This window comes from Schistocerca serialis, chromosome 5 (assembly GCF_023864345.2).
Source record: "Schistocerca serialis cubense isolate TAMUIC-IGC-003099 chromosome 5, iqSchSeri2.2, whole genome shotgun sequence".
NCBI lineage: Eukaryota > Metazoa > Arthropoda > Insecta > Orthoptera > Acrididae > Schistocerca > Schistocerca serialis.
Genome location: NC_064642.1, coordinates 716,103,233 through 716,124,323, shown reverse-complemented (window position 1 = coordinate 716,124,323; position 21,091 = coordinate 716,103,233). Strand labels below are relative to the sequence as shown.

The 21,091-nt window shown below is 41.1% G+C and overlaps 1 protein-coding gene across 2 annotated transcripts in view; it reads left to right on the top strand.

Moving 5' to 3' along the window:
- Positions 1-21,091, top strand: part of LOC126482319 (vezatin-like) — a 111,655-nt gene that overhangs the window by 35,216 nt on the left and 55,348 nt on the right. For both annotated transcript variants that reach the window (XM_050106361.1, XM_050106362.1), the window contains 2 exons: positions 5,759-5,824; positions 8,990-9,108. In XM_050106361.1, coding sequence (XP_049962318.1) covers positions 5,759-5,824; positions 8,990-9,108 — 185 coding nt within the window. The remainder of the gene's footprint in view (positions 1-5,758; positions 5,825-8,989; positions 9,109-21,091) is intronic.

Below are 21,091 nucleotides of genomic sequence, written 5' to 3'. Positions count from 1 at the left end.
CATGTTTTGCACTACTGCAGAGAAACAAGATGAGTGTTGGACAACTATTGCACTGAAGACATCGACCATCACAACAGACCTATAGACAAGTCAACTGCTGACGAAACTTGTGGGACAAGGCACATAACTGTACCCAGGATGAATTCATTTTCCAGCATGCTGTAGCTGTTTCCTGTTGCCGTACAGGAGTGCTTACCACTTGCCTAGCCCTCAAATTCAATAAAATCGAGTGAGGTGACCACCGATGGAGGTGAGGCCACCACAGATGAAAATCCTCTGTTGGCATCACTTACCAAGATATCAGGAAATATCTTTGACGGCAAACCTGTTTGGGCATTAGATAACTCGGGGGCTTCATTTTCTGTAATGTCAAATACTTGTTGTCGGCAGCCAAAGAAGACTGTGTTTTGTGATATGAAACTGATTGTGCTAAAAGTCAAAATTGGAAATACGTCCAACTGACAGGATCCCAACCATATCAGACATCAGTGAAATTCAGGGACATTCTGCTAGATTTGTTACCGGTAGATGTGATCAGTGCTAGAGTGTTACGAAGAAGCTTCATGAACTCAAATGGGAATTCATGGAGGGAAGAAAGCGTTATTTTTATGAAAGGCTATTGAGAAAATTTAGAGTACCAGTATTTGCAACTGACTGCAGAATGATTGTACTGCCACCAATGTACATTTAGTTTAAAGGCCACAAAGACAAGATAAGAGTAGTTAGGGCTCCGATAGAGGTGCGTAGACAGTCGTCGTTACCCCACCCCATTTGTAAGTGGAACAGGAAAGGAATTGGATAGTAATGGTACAAGGTGCCCTCCGCCATGAAACTTGTGGTGGATTGTGGAGTATATGTGTAGCTATAGATGAGTTACCAGACTTGTTGACATCCTTCTTCTGTCTTGAAGCTCCACTACCCATCAATACCTATCCTATTCACAGTGAGCACCACCTTAAACCACTCGTAGCCCCATATCGTGTTTTGCTGACCTTTTTAATTTGCTGCATCCTCCAAAACTCCCTCTTAATACTCCACAAAATCCAGAATCCATAGAAACCCAAAACACCATTGTCAACCTTTCCATCAAAATCCTCAGTCTTACAAAAGAGTCAGTCCTGTCCAGGAGCAGCACATCGAATTCAACACCCAAGTTGAACACTGTTGGACTAGTCAGACCTATTCTCTTTCTCTTGATCCCTTTCTTTGCTACAAATCCCACTGACCAAAGCCAACCTGAGTGCAACATTGAACCTTCTGTATACCAGCTCATAGTACCCTCCCCCCCTCCATCCACCAAGAATTCCTTACTTCCAGCTTGGTCTCACCATCCTCCCCCAGGCCCCTTGCCAGCAACACAAACCTCTCATCATAAGAAAGGATAGCCATTCACAACCTCAAAACAGGCCATGATTTAATGATGCTGCCTGGAGACAACTGCTTCACCATTATTGTTACGAATTACAATGACTACAGATGGAAAGCTTCTGCCAACCAACTGGCTCATCCGACTACAAGCTATGACATTGTGACCCCATCACACAAGTCCAGCATAACCTCCAGTCCTTGCTCAAATTCATAGACCCATCACAGAATATTTTCCCTGAGTCTATTGCCAACCTCTCTCCTATGACCTTTCCGCACGTCCCCTTCTACATGCTTCCCAAACTCAATAAACCTGGATGCTTCGTTGCAGCTTGTTCTCTGCTATCACTGAAAGAATCTCTGATCCTGTCGATCAACACCTCCAACCAAATGTTGGCAGTCCTGCCTCTCATTTCAAAGATACAAACAACTTCCTTCCCTGACTCTCATGATTCTCACCCTACTATCACCAGGATCCCTACTTGCCACTGTTGCTGCCACCTCCCTATACTCCAACATCCCTCACACTCACAGCTTCTCCCATGAAAGGAAGGTATTTAAATAAATCCATGACACGGCCAATGGCACCCACATGGCACCCTCCTATACCAACCTGTTCATGGGCCTTTTAGAGGATGCCTTCCTAGCCTCCCAAACCCCTTACCTTGTTCTGATTCATTGAGGATATCTTTGATCTGGACCCAGGCTCAAGACAACCAATCCTCATACCTCCACAACTTCAACACCTTCTCCCCCATCTGCTTCACACTGTCCTCTGCAACCAATTGTGCCACTATCCTGCACTTTGACCTTCACTTGTTTGATGGCTCCATCCATACCTCCGTCTGTAAAAAACCCACCAGCTACCAACAGTACTTGCATTTTGATAGCTGTTACTCCTTCCACACCAAGAAATTGCTCCCATACAGTGTTGCCACCTGTGTATGGGGTATCAACAGTGACAGGAATGCCCTTGCCCAGTATACTGAAGGGCTTGCAAAAGCCTTCAGAATCAGGCACTACCCTCCAAACCTGCTACGCAAACAGATTGTGTACACCATATTCTTGCACATTCCTTGTCCTCCCACGAACCCCAAGAATCAGTTGCAAAGGAGTGCCCCTTCATCACCAAATACCAGCCTGGACTGGAGCAGCTGAGCCATGTTCTTCACTATGACTTTAACTATTGTCATGCCCAGAAATGAGGGACATGCTACCCTTGATCCTTCCCAGCCCTCCTAAAGTGGTATTCCATCACCCATCCAACCTACATAACATCCTGGCCCCTCCTTATGCCACACCCACTCCCAGTCCCTTGCCACTCCCAGTCCCTTGCCACAAAGGTCATATCCCTATGGAAGACCCAGGTGCAAGATATGCCTGATTTACCCACACAGCACATCCTACTCCAGTCGTTTCAAAGGCTTATTCTATCTCATCAGAGGCAGGGCCACATGTGAAAGCAGAATTGTAATATGCCAGCTCTGCTGCGTTTTGTGCACAGGGCATTGTCACCAACCAGCTGTCTACCAGAGTGAACATTCATCACTATACTGTGGCCAAGAAGAGTGTTTCCACCCATTGGTGCACCACACTACTGAGCACAAGATGCTTCTGTTCAGGGGCTGGTTCATAACCCATGCCGTCTGGATCATTCCCTCCAGCACCAACTTTTCTTAACTATGTAGGTTGTAGCTATCATTGCAATACATCCTTTGCTTTCGTCATTCTCCTGCCTTCAGTCTCCACTAACCACTGTCTCCACTCCCCACAAACAGTTTCTCTTTCCTCTGTCCCATCGCCCCCTCCCAGTCCATGCCACCACATCATCTGCATCATGCCACACACAAACTCACCAGCTTCGATACTTTAGTGCCGTGTGTGTAGCCCATGCAGCTGTTACCGCTCTCTCCCACATTCCTATTCTGCACACCTGCTGCCTCCCATTGAACTGTTAGCTATCTGTCCCCAACCCCTCTTCCTACTTCCTGCTTCTTTCTGTGCCTACCAACCCCAGCTGATACAACCCTTCATCTCTGTCCACGTGCCGAATTGCAATCCCAGTATTGTGTGTCCAGCTGGCACAATGTATGTGTGTGTGTGTGTGTGTGTGTGTGTGTGTGTGTGTGTGTGTGTGTGTCGGAGGGGGGGAGGGGGGAAGGGGGGGAATTCTTCTGTTACTCAGTGAATGATGTCCTTTGCTCCTGAGATTTGCATTCTGCCTGAAATTTCCTTACTATATATAAAAGTACTACTCTACGCGATATAAAATATGTGGCTAGCCATTCACATATGTGAGGAATAAGAATGGATCCAAAGTTAATCTGTGTGACCCTCCATTGATGATTCATCCCTTGGTTACTAAAATATTCCTTATTTCAGTATTATCTTCCTGTTGTTAAGTATGATTCAAACCATTTTCCTATAAAACTAAATCTTTTGTGTTGGAGAACTTCATCCCCTGCTTAACCAAATGCATGAAGTGGATCACAAAAAATACCTAGTTGGTGATTTTTTCATTATTCTGAATCCGTGGAATTGAATTTTGACAAGCGATATGACAAGACACACTGGCCCACACAATGTAAATTAGAGGTCATTGATATGATTTGAAGATGTCTTTTGTGATCATGTAAAAAGTCTACAACATTCCTATTGCTACTACTTACCAGCCCTGCATCTTATCTTGCCTGCCTCATCTCCTGGCGGATTACCCAGTGGGTTCAATTGTCCCAAAAGTGATTTTATTACATTGGCATTGTCTTTTGGATTTCTAGCAATTTCTATTGAAGTGCAACTGGCAGTGTACATAATTAATTTGTGTAATTTCTTCAGTACTATCAGAAGGACCCTCATCATAGTCTTTAGTTGGAAATGATTTTACACACCTAACTCCTAAAGTTTGATGCACATTGTTAACTTGTTGATATTCATCTGCACATATTTGCTACAATGATACACGTCACATGTTAACACTTTGACTGCTGTGCAGAACACTGGCGGTCGCACCTCGTGTGCTGCATTGTCGCGCCTCGTGTGCTGCATTTTCACGACACTCACCTTTCTTCGGTTGCAGAGTGCTTCTGGCACACTCGCCATGCGCAATGCTTCCAACACGCTCACTGTTTTTTGGCTTTCTGTTTTGTTCTGGTCTGTGGACTGGCTTTGGAAGAATTGGGGGGTATTTATTTACAATATTTACACTTCATTTTCGTGTGAAGTGCATTTTTATTATAATGTATATAAAAATAAAGACATTTACAATAGTGATATACTTCTACAGTCTCTCAAAAGAAGAATTAAGAGTTTTTTTATTACTCTATTTGTTTTCTGTCATTCTTGTGGGTCGCTGTGCGTCTTCATTTGAAGATGATGAATGTTGAATAGAAGTACCCAGCTGCGGACTTCCTCTCTATGTTGTAGGCTTTGCACTAGCAATTACAGATGGAGATGAATGAGAATCAACAACATCTGTATTTTGTAAACTATTTGTAAGAGAATCTTCTTCATCTGAATCGCTGTCTATTGATGAGCACAGCGATTCTTCAGAGTCACTCTCCATCAACATCTGTATTATCTCTTCGGAGGTGAGCAGCTTTTTACATGCCATCACAATACGTAAATTCACTATGCAAACATAAACGAATGATAGCCGACTGATATCTGAACCAAGAGTAATCTCTCGCAGAAAGGCGCGAAATTACAGTTAGACAGAAATCACAGTAGCGTCATCTGTTGTGTTTAAAGCAAATCACTCATACAGGTGCTATGAGAGTCCGCCAGAAGCACTGACATTGACGTCAAATGTAGTCGTGTTCTACATATTGAAATTCAGTCTTTTTCAGTTAGAGCAAATGATAAGGTGTGGGGAGAGTCCACCAGTAGCACTGCAAACAAACATATGCCGTATTCAAGTGCAGCTAAACAATAGGAGAGGAGGGAACATCTCAGTACTTCAACAGCAGTCAGCAGCACCTGGGGCATGGCAGCACTGAATCGCTGTGGCAGTCAGCCGCACCCAGGGCACGGTGTGGTCGGACTGCTTTAGCAGTCAGCCACAGTCAAAGGGTTCACGATACACTGTTTGACATTCAGAAAACATTACCTGTTTAGGCTTGATAAGACACATGTTATAAAATGAAATCCAGCCCTTCTCCATTTCATGGTTTACTTTTTCATTTATCAAAGTTGTCTATATTAAATTTTCTTCCCTCCTTTCGACTCTCAATTTTTTAAAGATATTACAAGAAAAGAATGTTTGACTCAAAAATACTTAAATTTTGTACCAAATGTGCTTGTTGTAACCTCATGAATAGTTAGTATATGTTCCTGTTGATAAACAATATACTTATGCTTGTTCCTTGAGTCTCTTAGAGATTTTTTTCTGTTTCAGTCCCTGTGGCATAAAATTGATGTGAGGAAGTATATTACTTCAAACTGGTGGGGAATAAACAGACTGGTAAGTTTTTCTGCACTTTCATTGGTAACTAACATTGCTTTATGTGCAGTAATATTTCTTGCAATTGTAATTAATCATGTAGAAGTGGAAAATGTATGGTAGATGCAGTTTCATTGCTTTAGCATAAAATCTGTGAAGTGTTTGAATTTGAACATTTTAGGTTAGGCATAACTGTCAATGTTATGAGTATTAATCGAAATTCAGAAAAATATCCAGTGAGTCATTACTTATAATTTGCAAAATGTGAAGTCAAAACATATGTTCATCCAGTGATGAATTTATTTAAAAAAAGTCACATGCTTCCTCCACAAACTGTTGCCTGTAGTGACTGATGATGATTATCTCAACACAAACAGAGTAAGACTGCTTGGATTGCTAAGGAAGTGTCTGTTATGACATACAAGTGCATTACTGTTTTTGAGCTTTAACTGCATTTTTATGCTGTGATTCAGTGGTAGTAGATATGTAGTGTACTACAGATGAGCCTGCACTCCATCAGAAGACAAAAACTACTCAGCCCCTGTACAGCCTGAAGGAAAATCACATGCAGAAATGTTTTCTGCAGTAGGAGGGATGGACAAGACTGTCCTGTAGGCAAATGTGTCTGACTTTGAAGGCAAGCACTACTAACTGAACTTATTTGGCAAGTATATAGATTTGCAGCATCAGTCTGATTTGTTTTGTATCAGAAATAAGAAATATACTGCACCAGCAGCAGGTGTAATTCAATGTGTAAAAATGTAGAAATGTGAGTACAACTACTTCATACAATTCTCAGCATTCCCACTGGCTAGTCATATTGTGTTAATGATTTTGAAATTACGTTAGTCAACTGAATAAATGCAATTTGTTTTTCTGTACAAATTTCTCCTCAATTTGTTACATAGTATCTTCATTGGCAGTGTGTTGATCTTATACAGCATGTGTGCTTCGTTTTTGTTGAAGCTGTACTTCTGCTTGAGACAGTATAAGACATCATCAGCACAGCACACAATCTTTATACACATACTTTTCCCACCAACAATTTCATTTATTCAATTGCACACAGAGATACCTCAGAGTAATTCATATAACCTGTTACACATATGTCCTACTTAGACTTAAGTTTTCTGAGGTTTCCTTAAAAAATGTCAGGTAACTGTTGAGACAATTACTTTGGAAACACTGTTAGTATGTAGTTAAAAGATTAGTGGTTAACTTGCAGAACCTGTGTACATTTTTCTAACATATGGTCACAGGGGAATAGTACAGAGAAGTATGAAATATGCCAGTATATGAAATTAATAAGTAGTAGGGAAGGTGAATGAAAGCGATAGATTTGTTGAGAGGCTCTTAGGTTAGATAAAAACACAGTATGCTAGTGCAGATATCCAGTGAATTTGGTAACACATTGCTAAGCCCATAAGAAGTCAGTATAGTTAATGAGAAAGTGTAGTAAAGATGCTAGCAGAACTTAATGGGAATCTTTTAAAGAAAGGCAATGTCGTTCTCATGAAACACTGTTGAGTAAATTTAGAGAACTAATATTTGGTGAGGACTGGTGCTTCTATTGCATATAATGTGTAGGGACCATGAAAATAATGAGAGATTAGGAGCTGAATTGAGGCATATAGACTTCCTTTTTCCCCCTCTCCATATGCGAAGACTGAAAGTTGCTAATATTGTAGTATTAGTATAAGATACTCTTAGCTGTGCACTGGATATTGGCTTGAGGGGAATATGTATATAGAAATAGATATAAATTTTTCAGCCCATCTTTGTCCAATGCAAATCTATATACCATCTCTAGAGCTGATCAGTAGATCAGGTGGACTGGTGAGTAATTCGGAATTTCCAACTAATGTGCTCCCACAGGTGATCTCTGTTACTGCTGTAAGAAGCAATGAGCAACTCGGAGGCTGGCTAATCAGAGAAAACACAGAAAACTGTGAAGAAAAAAATGGATGTACTTATTTGACAATAAAGAGAGGATGTGCATTCATATTGTTTGGTGCAGTATGGTGTGGTGTACAGTGCCATATAGATAATGATTTTCTCTGAGAATACTATTACATTTCTAATGCAGAAGTAAATTATGTTTCATTGTATAGAATGGTGTCCCCAGATAGCTCAGTGGGTTAGTGCCAACTGCAAATCTGAAGTCTGGGTATTGATCCACAGTTCTTCCTAGCATTTTTCTGTTAATTATCACAACCTTCATGTTCAGCAGTGATTTCAAGTTGCTGACTGCTCGACTTCTATATTTATCTTTTTATCTTATGGCCGTCACTATTGTGCAATTTTACTTGTGTAGCCATATTCAGGCAAATCAAACTTGTGTCTCTTCTGTGTTAGCCACACCAGGACAACAGAAATAGTCAAACTATAATTTTGGGATATTTATGAGTCACTGTAAGTTTAATGACAGTAAAAAGTTTTCTTTTCATACTATTGGCCAGAGTCACTAGTTATTACCTCTCTCTCTCTCTCTCTCTCTCTCTCTCTCTCTCTCTCTCTCCCCTCCCCCTCCCCCTCCCCCTCCCCCCTTCCCCTCTCCTCCATAGAAAAACATGTTTCATTGTTCTCAATGTATTTTTTCCTGCTTTCCGCATCAAAACTGACATTACTCATTTAAAATTCAGGCACAATTCTCTAACACAATTCCCTAAAATGAATTTGGATATTTTATTCCCATGCATTTAAAAGATGCCAGCAGATTTTAGACAGTTTTCTTCTTCTCCACATTTATAATCCCACTGAACACACTCACAAACTTGACATTGTCTACAGATTTTTGTATGTCTACTGACTTTTGTATCTAAACGTATTAGAAACTTGATGGAAACAGGAGGTAGTCAGCTTGTTCCACATCCTTGAACTTCCCACACATTCTTTCCAACCAGGCTGAAATAATATGAAACTTCTGCCTGTGGAACTTTTGCTGTGACCAGCACTGTCCATCATTATTGACACTCATTGATGGGAGATTTACTCAGTCGTCCTTCCAATTTCATATGTGTTAAGGTACTCGAAGGTCCAAGGCTTCCAGTGTGATAGTGAAGCTTTGTGCTGAGCCTATGCCAGTTAGCTTTAAGTATGTTATCTGTTGCACATTTATCAGCGTTCAAGTTATGTTGTTGTTATGATAAATGTTAGTATTGTTACTGTCATTTCTGTTGTTTTTAGGATTTTACCACAATTCATGAAGTCATAGACATCATCACACAAAGCAGACTACTCTCTGAGGAAGATTTTAATTTAATTTCCAGTTTGGACATTGATAAAGAACATCAGCGTACACTAAGGTGTGTATCGTGTGCGTTGTGTCATGTATTACAGTATGTTTTGTATTTATTAGTATCTGGATATGAGAAGCAGGCAAAACAGCAGTAGACAGATGAAGGTAAGGTAATGACAGAGCAAAAAAAAAGTAGGAGCATATACGAGATAGACTGGGTGGCCTTCCCCAAGTTTCAGTGTCAATTTTTTTACAAGCTCTCTTCAAGCCTAACTGTCCTTGGCTGGTTGGTCTTTAACTGTTTGTGGAATAAAATCTTCACATTTTTCCAGCTGCATTATTTCGAAAATCTTATTATGTGTGTTTGTTGCTGAGACACATGTTGATCACTTTTGACAACAAAGAACCACTTGTGTTCACAAAGGCTGTAGCTAGCTTAGTCGTCATTGATTGAAGTACTGTGTGTTTATGTTAAGGTCATTCAACTGCATTGTCATATGTACTATGTCGTGTTTGCCTTAGCTGTAACAGCGACAACTGCAGACACCATAACTGACATTTGTCACTTACCTTTTTGGCCCCAGTGTTGGTGTACATTGCTTCTGTGATGATGTAAAAAGTCTTCAACATTCCTATCACTACTACTTATCAGCCCTGCACTACTATCTTCAGGCTGTTCATTGGAGAAGATAGAAAGATGATAAATAGGAATATGATTACACTCTCTGTGCAATTTATGACAAAGACAGCAGAATTATTTCCCAACCTTTATGTAATATTATGTCTCTAAATTTTATCAGCAGGTTTTCATATGAACCTTGTTACTTTAATCCTGGAATTGTTATTAAACTTTCCTGAGCATCCCCATAACACGTGTGTATGCGTTGTGCTGATCTGTTATAAAGGTATCAGCATTTCACTGAATTTATCCAAAGTCCACTTGATAAGATTTTAAGCACTAGAGCGGCATTGTAGAATAGGTCTCACCAGCATCTTTTGTGCCACTTTCTTTACAAATGCCCCACACTTAACCAGACCTCTCCCAACAAATTTAAGTCGTTTATTTGCCGTTCCTGCTACTGATGTCACATGTTTCTGCCATGCTATGTAGCTTCGAAGTGAGAACTCCTAGGTATTTAAACACTGTGGCAGGTTTCAGGAGCTTATGTATAATCTCTCAGTTGTAAACCATTAGATTCTTTCTGACAATGTAATTGACAAAATAATGTAATTGGATACATAAACCAAGCAGTGGCAGAACACGCACATAAAAGGAGGTTATAATTAGTTGAGGTTTTGGAGCCAGTGGCTCCTTCTTCTGGCAGAAGGGTTGAAGGGGAAGGAAGATGGTCGAATGAAAAGGACTGGAGAGGTCTAGGAAAAGGTGTAGATATCAGGAAAGTCACCCAGAACCTTGGGTCTTGGGAGACATACTGGACGGGATGAGAAGGAAAAACTGATTGTTGGGGACTGCACCAGATGAGATTTGAAAACCTGGTAGCTTAAAGGTGGAAGACAGGATAATATGCAAGACGTAGAGTATTGCTTAAACATCGCACATGAGTTAATAATAGTGAAAAGCTAAGTGTATTTTTCGTAACAGAGGTGGGCAGTGAAAAATAATGAGGTAAGCAAATGAAAAGTGAACAAAACTAAAACAGAGTGAAGAAAAGAGTAGTTGCTGTGAAGGAATGTTGAGACAAAATAAATTTATGTAAATTAAGGCCAGGTGGTTGGTGAGAACCAAGGTCATGTTGAAGCGCTAATTCCCACCTCCAGAGTTCCGAGAAACTGGTGTCTGGGGGAAGAATGCAGATGGCGTGTGCGGTGAAACTGGCACCGAGGTCACAGTTGTCATGTTGTAGAGCATGCTCTGCAACAGGATATTGCGTGTAGCCAGCATACACCCTCTGCCTATGCCCATTCATCCTAGCTGATAATTTGATGGTAGTCATGCCGATGTAAAAGGCCGAACAGTGTTTACGCAACAGCTGATATATGACGTGTTGTTTTACAAGTGGCTCTCCCTTTGATAGTGTGTGTTTTGCCAGTTACAGGGCTGGTATAGGTGGTGGTAGGAGGGTACATAGGGCAAGTCTTGCAGCGGGGACGGTCACAGGGGTAGCAGCCATAGGGTAAGGAAATGGATGCAGAAGGAGTATAGAGTCTGACAAGAATATTGGGGAGATTGGAAGGGCGACAAGAAGCTATTCTTGGTGTGGTGGGCAAAATCTCATACAGAATCGATCTCATTTCAGGGCATGATTTTAGGAAGTAATGGCCTTGTCAAATTAGCTGGTTAGTACATTCCACACCAGTATAATACTGAGTGACCAGGGCCGTGCTCTGAAGTTGTTTTTTGGAGGGATCAGCAGTACCAGGATTGGATATGATGGCCTGGGAAATTTGCTTTTGAACTAGGCTGGTGGGGTAATTACAGCCGGCGAAGGCTGAGGCGGGAATTGTGATGTATTGATGAAAAGAATGTGCATCTGAACAAATATGTTTGCCTTAAATGCCAAGACTGTATGGGAGGAAACGTTTGACACTGAAAAGATAGCAACTGTCAGAATGTAAGTACTGTTGTTTTTTAGTAGGTTTCATGTGAACAGAAGTGTGTAGCTGGACTTTGGTGAGGACAGGATCAACATCAAGGAAAGTGGCATGGTATTTGGAATAGGACCATGTGAAATTTAATTGGGAGAAGATATTTAGAGATTACAGGAATTTTAACAGGTCAGCCTCACCCTGGGTGCGGCTGACTGCCACAGCAGTTCAGTTCTCCCATGCCCCACGTGGTGCTGACTGCTGTTGAAGTTCTGAGACATTCGCTCTCCTATTGTTTAGCTGCACTTGAATACGGCGGCTGTTTGTTTGCAGTGCTACTGGTGGACTCTTTCCACACCTTATCATTTACTCTAACTTCAAGTGACTGCATTTCAATATGCAGAACACGATTACATTTGATGTTGATGTCAGCACTTTTGGCGGACTCTCATAGACAAGAGTCCATATAGCTGATGTCCCCACCATTATTCTTCCAGCAGACAAAGGATCTACCACTGTGGTACTTAACCAAAAGAAGTATGTTAGTGAAGGCCTGCACCAGCTGTCTGACACCTCTACATACAGTGTCTGCCATAAAGATCTCATCCCTATGGATTGAGGGATTACTCCTTGTGAGAGCCTGAGGTTTTAAGGAGCGACTGCAGGTCAGTTTGGATTATAGGGATGGGATCTTGATGGTAGACGCTGTATGTAGGTGTCAGACAGCTGGCATAGGCCTCCACTAACGTACTCCTTTTGGTCATCTATCCAATTACATTTTTGTGTCAAAAATTGTTTGTTTCATTGTTGTATTGACAATATAACTGAATAGATAAAAAATCTACTCACCAAGTGGCGGCAGGAGAACACACATATAAAAAGTTTGACATATGCAAGCTTTCGGAACCAGGAGCTCCATCTAGTGGTAGAAGGGTTGAAGAGGAAGGAAGAGGGTTGAAGGCAAAGGACTTGAGATTTTTAGAAAAAAGGGTAGAGTTTGGAAAAGTCACCCAGAACCCCAGGTCAGAGGAGGCTTACTGGACGGGATGAGGAGAAGGGTCCCAGGTTCTGGGTGACTTTTCTGAGCTTTACCTCTTTCCCTAAACCTCTCCAGTCCTTTTACTTCACCCCTCTTCCTTCCGCTTCAGCCAGAACAAGGAGTCAATGACTCTAAAAGCTTGCATACATAAAACCTTTTTTTATATGTGTGTTCTCCTGCCGCTGTTTGGTGAGTAGATTTTTTTATCTATCTACTTATGTTATATTGTCAAAAACTGTTCATTTTCATTGTTATATCAGATTCTTTCTGTGTCTTTTTTTGTGGACATTCTCTTGCATTTTCTAATGTTTAAAGAGAGCTGTTTTTCGATAAACAAGTTCAGAGTGCTTATCACCATTTACTTGCAATCATCTAGCAATAATGCATTCCTCTCTTCAAGGGGCATATGGATCTTTCGTGAACACACGTGTGATGAGCACAATGCTATTGTGGTAGTTCTTACCCCATACTGGAGTTCCTCTTCTTGGGCTAGAGTGTGTTCACCCTGTGCGCTGCACTGGACTGAGCCAAGCTGTGCTGGGCCGTGCTGCACCCGGACATCGAACCCATTGTTTTGCAGTGTGGTGTTCATACTGGCAGCCGGACCATGCTCTGGCACAGTGAGAGCTGGCTCATGCCATGCTGGCAATGTCCAGAATGTTCAATATTCCTGGTGCTTGCTGGCAACCACTGCTTGTGTCACTGTACTGCTTCTGTCAATTACCATCAAACGGGGTGATTTTGGACGGTTTTGTCTTTATTTTGATTGTAACTTTCGTATATATTGTTAGATTAAATTGATTGTTATGGAAGTGGTAGGGTATATGTGTAGTGAATAAAATATCCCAGAACCAGAAAGTGTGTGTGTAGGTGTATTTATCTGAGACAGTTAAATAAAGTCCCCGAAGTCACCCAATGGATTGGGGTGATTTCGGACATATGTGTTTTTTAAATCTCTGTCCGAAGTTACAGTGTATAGAGGGCGAATTCGGACAGTTACTGCCTTTTTAAAAATTCTACATGCTTTTTATTTGGTTTTGGTGACAATTTACACATTTTAAGGTAGCTCTTTGTTACGAATAAGTGATACGTAAAGATATAATGAATTTTATTTGTTACAGATAAGTTCTGCACAAGCTCGTTTAATATTTTCGCCTAAGCGAACAGAAAGATCTTCTGACTGTCGTTCGAGGATTAAATGCACCCATTCTTCTCCTGGCAAATTATTATGAAATGTCTTCTCCTTTCGGCTTTTAACTAAATATCCAGTATCCAATTTAATGAAGGGAAATCCCCAAAGTGCAGCCCTCAAGATACCTTGCTTCAACATTTCTTCTTCTTCTTATTATTATTTATTTAGCACTGGCTGTCCTCCCAATTTTTTCTTTTTTCCCAAATGTGCTTTCTGCACTTTATTTTGTAGGATTGATTTAGGTATACCAAAGAAATCTCACTCTTTTCTCTATGATAATTTACCACTCTGAATATTACGAACAGCTTTATCTAAAAGTTCTAGCTCATAATTACACCGTACTGTAGCACCTCTCCTGCACTTGTATGTTCTTGGCATTGTCCGAAATCACCCCACACAGTACACAGTTTTACAAAAACTGTCGTTATTTTATAATCTTGCACAAGAAACTCGACAAACTTTTACAGAAATTGTCTCAATGCTGTTAGCTACTGAGCGCATCGACAATTACAGCTACAATAACTTCCCGCTCGGAGCAACAATAGAAAGTTTCCACATTACGATAATGCATGGATTTTTAACACTGACACTGTTCGTCAATTATTCACCTAGGGAAACAATTGATGCAAAACAAAAGTTGTGGAAATTGATAAATGCAATCTTGCGCTTAAAATAACTGGTGCACGGACGTTAAAATAAGTAACTCCTTGTTTCTATGCGGTTGCAAAGAGCAAATAAGCCATACTGTCCGAATTCGCCCCAGTGTCCAAAATCACCCCGTTGGACAGTACTCTTATTTGGAATGAAAAACACTTTTATATTCTTTTTGTCATTTTCTTTTAATTAAAGGACAAATTCCTTAACATCTCAGTGGCAGAACAATTGCAAGTATAATTTACGAGGGCTGAGTTAAATACTGGCAACTATTTATTCACAACTGATACAAAAGAGTTGCATGTTTGCACCTGTTGTTGTCCTTCAAAGTAGTCACCAGCATTTTGTACAACCTGTTGCCAGCGAAGTGGAAGGCGTAGTATACCGTTAGCAGACCCTGTTCTGTTGATGGTGCAAATGGTGTGGTCTGCTGCCTGTCGAATCTCTGGAACAGTTCTGAAGCGATTGCCACGAAGTGGTTCCTTCATCTTTGGAATCAAATCAAAGTCACAAGGACTTCCGTGGATGGTATAGTACTTCCCAGTCCCATCAACCAAACAGAGCAGCCACAGCTTGGGCTGTATGCGCCTGCAGATTGTCATGCAAAATGATGAGTGGCTTGCACAAAAAGCGTCGCTGCTTCTTTCACAAAGCTGGTCGCAGGTGATGCTCCAAAAACGAACAGTAATACTGTGCATTGACGGTCTTCCATGGAGGAACGTAATGTGTTAGGATAAGACCATCACAGTCGTACATGAGAATCACCATACCTTTCACCATACTGGGGCTCTGATGCACTTTTGACTTTCGCGGCGACCCATAATGACGCCATTCGTTGGATTGACGTTTTGGTTTTAGCTCGTACGATGTGGCTCTTGTGTCATCCAGTGTTACGATACGGTGTAAGAAAGCCTCTCCTTCACGCTCATAGTGCTCCAAGTGCGTCTGACCAGTGTCGTAATGCATCCACTTTTTCATTTCCGTCAAGTCATGCAGAACCCATTGTGATGCAATTTTTCGCATGTCCAGGCGTTCCTTCAGGATGTGAAGCACAGTCGTATGCGCTAATCCAGTTTCTTGAGCGAGCCCACAAATCGTATGGTGTCGCTTACTGCCCACTAACATGGCAATAGCATGCACTTCTTCTTCAGAGATGCTAGGACGACCTGCCCGATGCATGTCTGCCACAGTTTGCCGACCTTTGTTGAAGGCTTTTACCCAACATGCCACTGTTCTGTACGGCCATGCTGATTCTCTGCATTCCTCTTGAAGACCTTGATGACACTGTTGTGCTGTATGACCTCTGGCACATTCAATCTTGATCCAACTCCATTGTTCCTGTTTCAAAAACATAATGACACCGTTACATTAGACCACTCGCTCACAAGTGACTGTGTTTCCCTTGACTGTGCACATGGGGGTGGGCGAGTACATTTGCTCGGAGGTAAGGTAGGTATGTCAACAACGTATGTTATCAGTGACACTAGTAGATTCCATTTCATAGTGTCTCTATTTAAGTTCCAACCGACGTATAAACAAAATTACTTCTCCCTTTGTGTGCTATAGCACTTGTTAAGCACAATGATGTAAGGAAAATGTCTTCTGAATGTCACTTGATATTCATGGGGTGAGTCCATTAACACCATATTTCTTATGTGCTTCAAAATTTGACAAGTCACGATAATGTGAAAACAAAACCAGCAGAGCATTGAAAGCATTATTACATAAGATGGCACTAAATTGATAGTGGTGAAACACTTTTGGCTACACCTTTGTCATCTTTGACCTTCAGCTGCTAAAGAGTGAGGATCCCTTGCTACAGGAGATAAGCCCACCAAGGAGGGGAAAACTAAACAGTAAAAGAAACAGACAGTGACACACACGTCTCGTCCTTTAAACTGGTTTGAACTCCATGAGGATCCAATGCATCAATCAGTAGCAGTTCACATTAACCTGTCCTGCCATGTTATGGGGCTGTGCTAAATCCACATATTTTTATTCAGTTAAAGTAGAAGTATTGAAATGGAAGCACCTTAGAGACAAGGAAACCTCAATAATTTTGTCATTGATTGAGCCAGAAAAATGTTTATTGAAACACAGATCAATTTAACCTTGGTTTCATTACTTTAATCTTCTAAAATGAATACTATTCCAGGGTTGCTACAAGTTCTGGAAATCAGTGAATTTCAAATGTGTCAGAGGAATTAGGGAAATTAAAAAAAAAAATGGAAAAATCTCATTTTTGTTTCGGTAGATGAAATGGTTTATTTACTGAGATGTCATGCATCATCGCTATCTGGGCGCAACTGAGTATGTGCACTGCTCCCCTTCTCCCTCATTTTTACTGCTTCTCCTCTTCCTACCATTCCTCTCAGCTTGTAGTAAATGCTGCCACCATTTCTTGCCCCTAACCTGGCAGCTGCCGAGGAGAAGCAGGGAGGCGTGAGGAGTGTTTCGATCTCATTCACAGAGATTGCTAATGCAGCGGCCGGAGATAGTGGTCATGTGTGAGAGCTGACTGAGAGACACTGTGTGTGTGTGTGTGTGTGTGTGTGTGTGTGTGTGTGTGTGTGTGTGTGTGCGCGTGCGTGCATGCGTGCGTGCGTGCTGTTGTTTTCTGACAAAGGCTATGGCCGAAAATTTAGTTGTGAGAGTGTTATCGTCTTTTCTACGTGCCTGTCTGCAGCTCAGAGATCATCTTTATGGTGCATTGCTACCTATACTCATTAGTATTGATTCTCAGAGTATTTGTGCAAGTTATCTGTTGCATGGATTGATCACTGCGGTCTCATTTCATCAACATTGTGTCTGGGACACTTGATTAGCTGGCCACATGAATGGACATCCACAAGGAGCCAAATCCGCAGGCCATTTCTGCAGATATCTCTAACAGACTGGGCCTGCCGATCTCAAGCCCATTGTTTCCCTCTAATGTGCAGGCTCTGCCCATCAGATCTAGTCTCACCGACCTGCCTGCAGGCTGGATCTGTTTGTATGTGGTATAATGTGGTGGATTTTCATGGTTTATCTGAGGAGGATACAGGACAGTGATGCTCCTTGGCAGGCCAGTGGCCACGGACGATGGATTTCAGGAATTACAACTATCTCACTGCAAGTACATTGTACAGTGCATCGTTTTATAGACATTTTACCTATTCTAGTACATTTTGGCACTTCAAAAATAATTTGTGTGTTAGAAAATATGGCCAATGAAAAGAAGAAAATTGTGACAGTTGCTGGCGGTTTATACACTATATACTCATATATTTTTCGAAAGAAAAATCACACAATACGTGTAAAATAATAGACATAACACAGTGGCTAATAACTGATTAATAATGAACATAGTAGAACCAACATTTTATTGGTGGTCACCTATAGTGTTGGTTTACACAACTCTTCCCTGCCTTATACACTTCTTTCAAGAGGCCTGAAAATGGAGACAGGGTCAATCTAAAGCACGTAATTATTTACAATTTCCAAAAACTACAAAAGCAAAAGTATCAAAACTGAACATCTTGCATATAAGTCAACCTTAGACATAGAAACACCTGTAAATGTAATTATGTTTTTAACATCTGCTGTTTTTCATCTCCAGCTAGAAAGAAATTAAGTAGAATGTTGCAAGCTGTTATTACAGTCCACCTACAGTTAAATTAATTTATTCTTCTCTTCTGCTTCCAAAGATGAAATGTACGTTCTACTCATTGTAGGATGAGACACAGTAAATAACTGTTTGCCTTTTGCAGTTTAAAATGTGGTGCATTGTAGAACCATAGCAGATGATAGTCCTGTAAAATCAGATGCCGCCGAGATAAAAATTCATATACATTTGGATTTTTCTAGACATCGAGTATTAAAATAACACATAGGGTTGACACTAGGCCTGCACTGATTGTTCGTTTCTTCTACCCTGCAGTGTTTGACACTACACTAAACCATACTAAACTCATGTGAACTCTGTAGGCTTGCGATTGCAGCATTGACACCAATCAGTAATTAGCGTTGTCTTGTGAATGAAGAGACATCAGTGTCACTACCATTTAAAAAATTTTTTGTACTCTTAGCTACATTTCACTCACACTAATGTATAAGCTTCGTCCTATCAAACTTTTTCACTGCAAGACAAATAGTGTCATTTTACAATGACTGTTACGAATTATGAAAAGGTAAATGTGTTCTTAAAAAGTTGAGATGCTACACTACCATGTGTACAAAAATCAGAATTTTTTTAACTGCATATTTTTTTCCAAATCAATTGAGAAACATTATGGAACGAAAAAAAATCACGCGAAATGAAAAGTAGGTGCTTTCTTGTTTTGTGAGGAAAGTAAAGCTTTTAAGTAAAAAGTAAGTTCATAAAATGATGTGGCATAGTCTTATACAGTGCCAAGAGCTTTTACAATAAGAAAAATCAGGAAATGGATTTCCCCATTTCTTGTCTTTACAGCCCGACATGCAGTGTGAACCTCCAGGATGGCAACTTGAGCTGGGTAGGCACGGGCTGGTCCGGTACATGCCATCCCCGCCTGAGGCACACTGTGAACGCAGTCTTACCCTCCAGCCCATACACGGTGTTTACATCTTTGATGTAGAGTGTGCTTGCCCAGGGTTTTCGATTTTGGTCCTTCTTCCATCTCTTGCACTTACATCTTATTGCTATTACTGGCTAATCAAGGACATCCCACATTCGCAGGTTTTACCCTCCACCTGCACATGTTGCAACAAAGATGCAAGTCATCCCATTCACGTGGTATATGTGTGTGTGATAGACCCCGGCAATGGCAGTGGGTGGTTCATCTCCAGTTTCAGAAACCCACTGAGAAATTACCCAACTGGAACTATAACCAGAAGAAAAAGAAGAAATCAAAGGGAAAGGTGCAACAGGCTCAAACTTACTCGAACTAACTGAAATGTCTTTTTCCAAAGCTGTTTCGCAGAGGAAGACTGCACTGTAGTTCCTTCTCTAGATTGTCGCACAGATGACAAAATGGTAGATATTGAAATAGACAACAGAGGGATAGAGAAACAATTAAAATCGCTCAAAAGAGGAAAGGCCGATAGAGGTACTCAAAGTACCCTCCGCCACACACCATCAGGTGGCTTGCGGAGTATGGATGTAGATGTAGAATGTTGTACCAAATTTAAATTATCAGATTGCATTTCGCATATTCCCACTCAAATTTCAATAATGCAGGTCATCATTTTGGAACTGTTGATATGTGATACCAAATGATGATTCTCAAACAGGTAGTAGCTAGTCTTAAGGCTGTGCCTTGAAAGCCACTTAGCTCTGTGTAGCAGTGGTTTAGGGGCATGGCTTCCTTGGAATACGGATCTTAATAGGTGTCCTGAATGCTCTGGTGTTTCAGCCTAATGGTGTCCTACCAACCTGCACACAATTTTCATGTTCCACTGCTTACGTCAAAAGGGAATGAACAGAGTTGCTGAAAATTCCCTATCAAATCCCTGTCTCTGTATCTACCTGTTATGCTTTGATGTGTCATTAATCAATGTTTAGTGTTAATGTTTCGATACTGTTTTAGATAGTACCCCCCCCCCCCCCCCCTCCTGGTTGGCTGGTCTATCTGCCTTTGGAATAAGTTTGCAAATTTCCCGCCAGACTGCACGGTAACATGAGTAACATAAGTATCATCACCTAGTGAGAATGTCACTAATGATTTGAGGAAAAACAGCAAGAAATATAAGCTCTGTGCGAAATGTATTCTATTACTTTAGTTTCCTTGCTTGCAGACTGCAGGTAACATGCATTATTAGCAAGTTTCTTTTTCTGAGTGTGCTATGCGTGACTTCAGTTAGTTTTACTTTCTTGTGAATAACAGCAGCATACACCTGATGGGTACCAGTTCGATTTTACACAGAGTACGCGAAGGAACTTGCCCCCTTCTTACAGCGGTGTACCGTAGGTCTCTAGAAGAGCATAGCAGTCCAAAGGATTGGAAAAGGGCACAGGTCATCCCCGTTTTCAAGAAGGGACGTCGAACAGATGTGCAGAACTATAGACCTATATCTCTAACGTCGATCAGTTGTAGAATTTTGGAACACATATTATGTTAGAGTATAATGACTTTTCTGGAGTCTAGAAATCTACTCTGTGGGAATCAGCATGGGTTTCGAAAAGGAAGGTCGTGTGAAACCCAGCTCACGCTATTCGTCCATGAGACTCAGAGGGCCATAGACACGGGTTCATAGGTAGATGCCGTGTTTCTTGACTTCAGCAAAGCGTTCAGTACAGTTCCCCACAGTCTTTTAATGAACAAAGTAAGAGCATATGGACTATCAGACCAGTTGTGTGATTGGATTGAAGAGTTCCTAGATAACACAACGCAGTATGTCATTCTCAATGGAGAGAAGTCTTCCGAAGTAAGAGTGATTTCAGGTGTGCCGCAGGGGAGTGTCATAGGACCGTTGCTATTCACAATATACATAAATGACCTTGTGGATGACATCGGAAGTTCACTGAGGCTTTTTGCAGATGATGCTGTGGTGTATCGAGAGGTTGTAACAATGGAAAATTGTACTGAAATGCAAGAGGATCTGCAGCGAATTGACGCATGGTGCAGGGAATGGCAATTGAATCTCAATGTAGACAAGTGT